This window comes from Pteropus alecto, unplaced genomic scaffold (genome assembly GCF_000325575.1).
Source record: "Pteropus alecto unplaced genomic scaffold, ASM32557v1 scaffold189, whole genome shotgun sequence".
Classification (NCBI taxonomy): domain Eukaryota; kingdom Metazoa; phylum Chordata; class Mammalia; order Chiroptera; family Pteropodidae; genus Pteropus; species Pteropus alecto.
Window position 1 is genome coordinate 3,690,717 of NW_006442117.1, and position 9,216 is coordinate 3,699,932.

Genomic DNA, 9,216 nt, shown 5'->3' on the forward strand with positions numbered 1-9,216 from the left:
GAGAGAGAAAGTGGCCAAAAGTCCAGACAGCGAGAAAGCATCTGTGACCCCTGATGTCCTCTGTCCTCGTGACTCTCTTCTGGCCTGGCCAAATCAGTCACGCCAGTTAGGTGACCCCCTGACCAGTGTCTGGCGAGAGCTGTCAGCATCAGGGCACCCGGCCTATCTCATGGGTGTCGCCCTGCTCTGCGTTCTTTGTCACCCCTCCTGCTGACACTGTGCTCATGAGCTTTGGAAAAGCTGGCGAAGAGGGATCAGCTCCTTGTCACTCTGCCGCCGAGGCAGCGCCTCCGGAGGGTGGCCTCTGTCCGCTTCTGGACTGTGGCCCTTTTGATGGATCAGTGTCCTCATTTCCTCCCCAAACCTGAGAGTGACTGACATTCTGGGGGAGACGGGACCGCAGAACCCGCTAAGTACAAAGCCTCCCAAGCGCCGTGAATGCAACACCAAGAGCGAACCCTCTGTAAACTGTGGACTCTGGGCGATGACCATATCTCGGGGGAGGTTCATCGTTGTGACAACTGTCCCTTCTGGTGCGGGATATTGAGGACGGGGAGACCGTGGGGGGCACAGGGGTGTATGGGAACTCTCTGCTTTCCCTCAATTTTGTTGTGAACCTAAAACTGCTCTAAAAAAATAATCTTTTAAAAAAAGAACTGTAAGTTCCCAAAGCAGGTTTTTAAAAATTAGTTTACATCCTAGAACTAAGCAAGGCTGGCCGACCCCGTGCGTAGAAGACTCAGCCAGCTGAGAGGACTCGGGAGCCAGTTCGCCCGGGGGGTGGCCGTGCCCTGCCTCCCAGGATGCGGAGGGACTGCGGGTCCCCCCCGCAGGCCCAGGCACGCGGCCGGGCCCGTCCAGCTCCCCCCGGCCACCAGGCGGCCACTGTGCGGTTCTTGCCGTGTCCGCTGTTTCTCCAAAGGTGTCTGGGAGGCCAGGGTGCAGGCGGGGGTGCGGGGGTGCGTCGGTTCGTGTCTTCCTGTGTCTCCATTCCCAGTTGGGGTTCTTCCGGAGAGAGGGGAAGTAGGTGTCTCGGGCACCTGTCACGCTTGGCCTGACCCCCATTGGCTTGTGAGGCGGCGGGGTTCCTCATTCTCTCTGGGTCGCGGAGACCGTCTCTTGCTCGCGGTCGCTCTGCGCAGGCGCGTCCCCTCCCGCCGTCGGGGCACTTTCGGGACCTTCCGCTCCGGGTGTCCCGCAGTTCTGGGGCTCGCTGGCCACCCCTGGGTGACATGAGCCCTTCGCGGCCTGGTCGGGCCGCGGGCAGAGAGGCTGAGCAGTCAGATATCCGCAGAGCTCCCCTCCTTGTGGTCCCTGGGTCCCAGTGGGTGACTGGGGAGGGGACACCGCTGTCCCTACCGTCTCCTCAGACACGGTGTGGCTGAGGGGAATTGGGGAGGGAGACCAAGCGATGGGGGGAGGGGAGAATGAGAGGGGTGGGGGCGAGGAGGGAGGGGACAGAGGGGACAGTTAGAGTAACTAACTGCCTTGCCATTGTCTCCCAGGACGAAGCCCCACGCGCCCGCCACGCGCCCGCCACGCGCCCGCGCTGAGCCCAGAGGACAGGCATTTCCCAGCAGGGAACCACGGAGCCCGAGGTGGTCCGGCGGCTCCCTCCAGGTAACCAGTGGCACCCTGGCCCCTGAATCCCTGTGGGCGTCCGTCATCCGAGGAGAGCCACCTGCCGTCACGCGAGTAAGTTTCCACGTTTTCGAAGCGACGCTGAAGGTGGCGATGCGTGTCACCGTTCGCTGGCTTCTGTAGTCGTCCAACGGGTGGGAAGTAAACACGACCCTCGCTTGTCTCTTCCCTGGCTTCTGGGCCGAACCTTAAGTTTGCGTAATTTGGTTCTGTGGGCCCGTGGCACATGGGCGTAGGGAAACAGCCGAACTGCGACTTCATGGCGTCCGATGCCCTGCGCTCCAGTACCCGGCTTCTTGGTGCAGCTGGGGCGGTGCCCGCTGCGGTCAAAGTGACCTCCTTCGAGGTCATCCGGTACAGTTCCCTCAGTCTCAGACAGGGAGGTCCAAGCAAGTGGGTTGGCTTCCCATGTGCCCCACGGCACCCCCCACCCCATAACTGCTGTTAGGGACCCCGCTTCAAAATCCTGTCCTTTTTGCCGTATGATTCTGACTTCCTCTTTATTCGCTTATTTAAAGAGTGGAAATTGTATGTTTGATTCTCTTTACCTTCATCTACCCCTCCCTCTCTGGTCACCACTGAGCTGTTGTCTGTGTGTTTGTCTTGTTCATTTATTTTGGTTTTATATTTCACATGTGAGCGAAATCATATGGTTGTCGACTTTTTCTGTCTGACATTTTGCTTCCCATGATATTCTCAAGATCTGTGTTGCAAATGGCAATATTTCATCTTTTCTTATGGCTGAGTAATAGCCCAATAAATTTAATACAGTAAATAAATAAATACGTTGCAAAAAAAGAATAGAAATTGTATAGAATTGGAAGACTAGTCATTGAAAGCCTAGCGTAATAAGTGGGTGCTCAGGAGAATGTTTAAGGGGCTTGCTTCAGAATGCAGGTACTACTTTTAAATCTCAAAAGTTTATAAATATTCCTCTCTCCTTTGCAGCTCTGAGATGACATTCCTTTCTTTTAGGAATGTCAACTTAAACTTGTATAGAAAACGTCATTTCTCACCATTTTTTTTTAATTGAAGAAATTATTTTAATTTTTTTCTTTTCTCCGTCTACCTCTTCACCATTTCAATATACATGAGCTCTTATGTGTAATTTTTCATCAGTGCCTTCTGACCAGATACTAGTAATATTCTGAAGTAAGAAGCATAAAAGAGAGTTGTTGCCACTGAGGTGCTAAATATTTGTAAACAGTTTTAGAATCTAGTGATTTTTGTCAGGCTTTGGGAATCCTTGCTTGTTGTTGTTTTTAATTGCAATGTAACTGAAGAATAGATCTGAAATTATACAAGAATGTCTCAAGTGACACCCTGTGTATGTTTTATCCTACTTTTAATGCTATTAATAGGACTCATCATGGAGATGCTAATTTAACTTACAATTGCTGAACCTACTTAATTCTTAATCTTTTCTTTAGTTCAAATCTTCATTTCATGTCTTCTGTGTTATAAATACTAGAGCTAGAAAATAAGACAGAACACAGACTGCTGGTTAGTCCAGCTCTGGGGAGCAGGGAGCACGGTGTCCTGCCTGGCTGTGCAGGAAGGCGTCCGGTGGACATCTGTAGGATGGTTAATAAACGACTGAGTGGATGAACACAGGGACGCTGATATATAACATGAGCTAAGTCACTTAGTCATGGGCTCACTGCAGAAACACATAGCGGTGGGGGCCAGGGCAAGCCTCCGGGGCCCTGGATGTCGCCATGAACCACCGTGTCTGCTGGTTCTCGCCATGGGTACATAGCGGTGGAGGCTGGTGTCAGGCCGGAGGCATGCGAGTGCACAACTGGAGGGGCTAGCTGCTGGTGAGCCCAGTGTCACAGGCCAGTGACAGCGATGGGGCCAGGTCTGGGGCCAGAAGGAGCTGCGGGGCCCTCGCTGTCGGTGCGTCCTCCTGTGGCCGCATGGTCTCTCCGCGGCACGCACATGGCAGTGGAAGCCGGTAATGAAGGTTAGGCCAAGGGTGTGTCGGTGAGCAGCTGGGAAGGGACGAGTGGTGGCCAGTGACAGGACGTAGGGCTAAATCCTGGCCCACAAGCAGCTCTGCGGGCCTAAATATCTGCAATGCACTTCTGTGGCTGTAAGACCTTGCCATGATTGTGCACATGGCAGCGGAGGCTGGTGTCAGGCGTCCGGCAAACGATGTGCAGGCGCATAGCTGGACGGGCAGCCCCAAGTGTACTCACAGCGGTGGGGGCAGCCGCAGGGTCTAGGCTGGCATCTCGCACTTGATGGGAGCTGGGGGCGGGAGCACCATGGGGCTTAGGCAGCTGCCATCAGCGAGTGTGAATACCTGTGGGCCGATCCACTGTGGCTGTGCTGACCTTTCCTTTGTTTAGTGGCAAAAGCTGCGGGGTCACCTGCAGAGCAGGTCCCTGGGAACCGGGGTCCCTCCCACCATGCTGCTGCTCCTGCATCTCTGTACCTCTGTTTTACTGGTCCGGGTGGAGGGGAAATCAAAACGGGACCTTCGTGCAGGGCCCCGAAGGCTGGGAAGTGGGCCGCTCGCCCACAGCCCCTTTCCCTGCGAGCGGAGTTCCCTCCTGCACCGAGCGGTGCTGGCCTGGGACATGGGGTGACGCCAGCGAATGGAATCTGTCGTCCTTCGCTTGTGTCGTTGTCCTCAGGGTTTTGTTCCTGATATTGCTCAATTTTCTTAAGTGGACTGCGGAGCCATTTTCATTTGTGGAGATGTGTCTAATTGTCGATCTTTGTTGGGGAACAGAGGCCAGGGTCCCCTGTTCCACCATCTGGGTGACCATAATTGTTTGCTGTTGTAAGTGGCATGTCCTCTCACCCTTCGGAAGGTCGTCTTCCCTTTGAAGCTATTTCATAGTCCAAGTTAATTCTCCCTTTCCATACTGTGTGCATGTTCTCAATTTCTCAATTTTCCGAGCAGGTTGGGAGATGAATTTTAAGCACGTTAATAACTATGCTTTGAGTATATAGAGGAGGAAAACACTGAAATTAGCTTCGGACAGTTTTTAATGCTTTCGAATCCTCATGGCAATTTAACACTTATTATTGAGGCGCAATGTAAAAGCTATGCGGATTTGGGGTGGATTTAAGGCGTAGGTAATGCCGTAGCTCTTGGCGTTAGAGATGCAGGTTTGTAAGCAGCACCCAGCCCTTGTGCGGCATTCCGCAGTCCATTTCCTGAGTTCACTTTAGGTCGTTCCTCTAGGGATGTATAAGGCCACGTGCTGTTATTCCGTGTAACATCCTTGGGGGCTAAATACTGTAGCTTGAGGGCAACGAATGTCTCCGATGTTGACTGGTTCGCCATAAAAGAAAAGGACTAAAGACTTAGGAAAATGGAAGAATATGGTGCAAATATTATGAATTACTCTGAATACACTTGAATTTGACCTCGTCTATTTTATTGAGCAACTATGTAGTGTCTTTTCTATGATTTTGGCCTTTTTTTCAAGACAGGGTTGAGCTCTTAGGCTCACCCTCAGGCGGCGAGTCTGGGGCAGCCACACGGGCGGTACCTCCGCGAGGCCCAGGACTTCCTGAATGCCAGGACGGGAGGGATGGGACAGATGCGTCCCGCCGCCTCACAGCATGTCACCGTGTGCCCTCTCTCCATCACCTCCCTCTTCACAGGCTTCGCTTAGCAACGGGAAGGGCCGGGGTGGGGGGGGGGCGGTGCCCAGCAGGGAGTACAGAAGGGGCGGCCTTCGTTCTACCCCAACCTTTCGCTCCGTCCCCTCTCTCTGCCCCCTTTCCTGTCCATCTTTTGTGCCACGCCACCAGCCTGTGCAAGAGCAGCCACGGAGGCTCTGTAATGTGGCCTTAGAAATCCCGTGACAGAGAGGTGATTTGTCTCTGCAGAATAGGAATGCAAGCTAGCGGGGTCTGGGTCTCTAACCCTCTGGGGACTGTAATCGGGGAAGGCCACCCGCCATCAGGTGGCCAGTTCTTGTCCTGTGGGTAAGTAGCAGAAATGACAGAACCGCCCGGCCTAGCGAATCAGGGCTGCAGAAGCCCGTGTCGAGATTAGGGACCCGTCAGGCAGAGAGATAAAGCCACGAATAGAAAGCGCCTCACACGAGAGCTGTGGCCGCGGCCCAGAGAACGGCCTTTGCACGTAAGCAGATGTTTCTCAAAACGTTATAATCCAGAGTTGGAACACGACTAGGTGCGCCCGAGGCGAGGGACAGGGAAGCAAAGTCACCGCCGGACCGGCGGCTCGCTGCCCCGCACGCTGAGCAGGACGCAGTCTTCCTTTATGTCTGATTTCTACTTTAAGTTATTATAGGACGCATTTTCATATGATCTTTCAACAATCCCGTAGGAGGGAAATTTGTTCACACCCTCGTTTGACCAGAGGGTCCGCTAAGGGGCCTGGCGATGGTCTCAGCCTTGGTGTCGCCATCACCGCCCCACCAGGCTGGGCACCTGCTCATTTCTGAATCCTCTACATTTTGTGTCTCCCGTTCCCGGGTAGTATTTATAGCTTCTCACTGGAAGCTAAATAAAACTAGTTTGGCTTTAGTTGTTCTTATAACCAGTTTGATCACATTCGCAAAAGTGGTTATTTATACGTGTGCTTTTTTTTTTTTTTTTTTTAAGAGATTAACAAATTAAAACATTTTTCTCTGGTTCTGACTGTGATTTAAAAACATTTAGATTTTAATATTGTCTACTTGCTAGATACGATAACCTGAAAGTGAGGTATTCTGGTCTGGCTTCGTTTTATAATTCACATTTCATTTTAGTGATTGTGGAATATTTTTGAACACTGGTAGAGTCACACAGTTCCATACTTAGCTCTTTGGCATATAAACAGAACACTATCTTAAAAATAATTTTAATTGGGTGACTGATCTAACAGCGGGGTGAAACCACCCCTTGTTCGCCCAGTAAACAATGTTTTGCTGTGTCACAAAGATGATGGCCAAGGACAAGCTCCTGTGCCACGTTCCTGTCAGCCAGCTTGCACCCTGGGCCCTGGACCGTTCTCCTGAGGCCCAGCCCAGCTTCGGTCTCCCCATGAAGCCACACCTGAGGCAGAGTCATCCTCTAACAGGACTCAGTAAAGACAATGGGGGGCTTGGGTTCCGAGTGACACCAGGGCCCCCAGGGGAAACCGGCCGGCTTCCATGAGTACCACTTCTCCGTGGACTCACCACTTTGTCTCTCAATGCTGGAAAAAGTCCGCGGAGCAGGTGGTGGCCGACCCCGCCCTGGCCACGTTGTCTGCCCTCTGACGAGGCATCTGGTACAGCAACTAGTAAGTCCCAGGAGCCAGGCTCCCCATCGGATGGGTCCCAGCTGATGGCCGAATGTTTAGGCTGTTCCTGCCTTTGATAGCCAGGTCATTGTGCCTGCTCTGTCCCTCAGGCTCCAGTGTCACTTAGATGCAGTGCTTTGCCAAGAGGGCTGGGCCTTAGAAGTTAGCTGCCATACCCTCTTGGTGCTCCTGGTCATCATATTGCTGGCAGCAAGCCACCACACCTGTGCCCGTGTGCCAAGTTATGACAAAGGTGAGTCAGAACCTATGAAAGATAGCGGTAGTGCCGACTGACACGTGTTGGGTATCGGCGATGTGCCAGACGTGCTGTCAGTGCTCGTCACGCATGTTTTTCATTGAATTCTCACAACAAACTCACGAGGTAAGAATTTCCCCTGCTTTCTGCAACTGGGGAAACCGGGTCAGTAAGTGCAGGTAACTTGCAAGGATATGTAACGAGTAAGTGAAAGTCGGAGTTCAAATCCAGGGCCCCTTGAAGCCAAGCCCATACTCTTAACTGCGCTGACTTTCAACAGGATTGTGGATTTTCTTTCTTTCCCACAGCTACCTTTTTTTGAGACTCAGGAGGTAAAATGTGCGGATCACATGAGCATGAGTTTATTTGTCTCATTTACATTGTATCTTTGGCCGAAGTAGGGTAGGTTTTCTTTCTTTCTTTCTTTCTTTTTTTAATTTCCAAAGTGCCCAGTTTAGTTCTGTGCACATAGTGGGTCCACAGTAGAGACGGAGACGTTAATGGTAGAGCCATGTTTGATAAACATACAGAGAGTAGAGTTAGTGGGACCCCGCTCAGACTTTGTCCTGGAATCTGGTACCGTTGGCAAAACAAGTCCTTGACAGCATATTAGCGGCCGTGAACTTGGCAGTGCATGTACCTGTTTTCTGCAAATAGTGTTCAACCGACGACTGCCCTTCACATGCTGACGTCTGGCCCTATGTAAACATTTCTTTTTTAGAACTCGTTCTCAGTCCCTACACCCCTCGGTTTATCACTCGTTTCTTGAGAAAATAATCTGTCCACATTCCCCAGTCACGGGATGACTCAGGCCAGGGATCCGGGCCACTTTCTGGGCAGTAGCTGGACTTCTGGCCCCGTCTCGTTGGGACCGGCGCCGGCTCGCCACAGCGAGGTCTCCTTCCACCTCCCACGCCCCACGGCAGCTCCTCTGCTCCCGTCCTGCCCACTCCTGCCTCTGTGGTTGCCGGAGTAACTGTAAAAATATTACTCTGCATCTCTAGGAACAAAATGTCAGTGCACTTTACTATTGTTTTAATTTAAAAACTGAAGTGTGAAAATAACTCCAGCCTGGAAGAAATTCTTTTCCTGGCAGACAATTACCTTTGGAAAGGAGAGATACAGAATCAGTATAAAGAAGACGGGGGTAACAATGGTTTAACAAGAACTCAGGCTTCTTAGAAGAGCCTGGACTCGTATGTCTGACACGATGGTAAATGTGCAATCAATGCTTGTTCAGTGAATGAATGACCGACTGACCGAATGAATGAATAATAAATGAAAAATGTGACATAAACTCCTGAGGACGTTAGGAAGACATATGTGTGAATTCTGAAGGAAAACTCTTCGTTCTCTGGTGCTGTCATAAGTTTCAGGATGGTGGGTGTAGTGGGTTGTATGACATCCCCCCACAATTCATGTCCGCCCAGAACCCTCAGAGCACGCGCGGCCTTATTTGGAAGTAGAATCTTAGGGATCTCACCGTGGGACCATTTTGGATTTGGCGTGGGCCCCATTTCCAATGGCCGGTGTCCTTATACAAAGAGGAGAGGACACAGAGATGAACACAGAGAAGAGGGGTGATGTTGCCACAGGCCAAGGAACACCTGGGCCACCGGGAGCTGGAAAAGGCCAAGGCGGACCCTCCGGGGAGCCTTTGGAGGGAGCACAGCCCCGCTGACGCTTCGGTTTGAGACTTCCAGCCTCCAGAACTGTGAGAGAATCAATCTCTGTTGTTTAAGACGTTTCGTTTGTGGTGATTTGCTACAGGAGCCCTTAGAAGTTAATACAGTGGGATAGTTAGGGTTAATATTGCTGTTTCCTCATTCGCTAGTTGTCAAAGGACGTACATGAACTTGCGAGGTGTGTAAAAGGAACTTAAGATGATGACGGAAAAGAGAGATAGGCTTCTTTCAGCTCGTTTTGAGGAATTTTTCTCTTCTTTGGTACAACTTTTTTCCTACATTTACAGCTGCTCAGTGATGTAGATGTAACAGGCAGAAAAGCAGCTGAACGTTTGTTCTGATGGGCTGAGGAGGGACCTGGTGCAGAGAGGTGACATATA

The 9,216-nt window shown here is 51.5% G+C and overlaps 1 protein-coding gene across 1 annotated transcript in view; it reads left to right on the forward strand.

The window, feature by feature from the left end:
- Positions 1–1,900: 1,900 nt before the first annotated feature.
- Positions 1,901–9,216, forward strand: part of RYR2 (ryanodine receptor 2) — a 561,319-nt gene continuing 554,003 nt past the window's right edge. Inside the window, 2 exon segments of the mRNA XM_025039067.1 lie at positions 1,901–1,995; positions 7,006–7,148. Coding sequence (XP_024894835.1) covers positions 1,901–1,995; positions 7,006–7,148 — 238 coding nt within the window.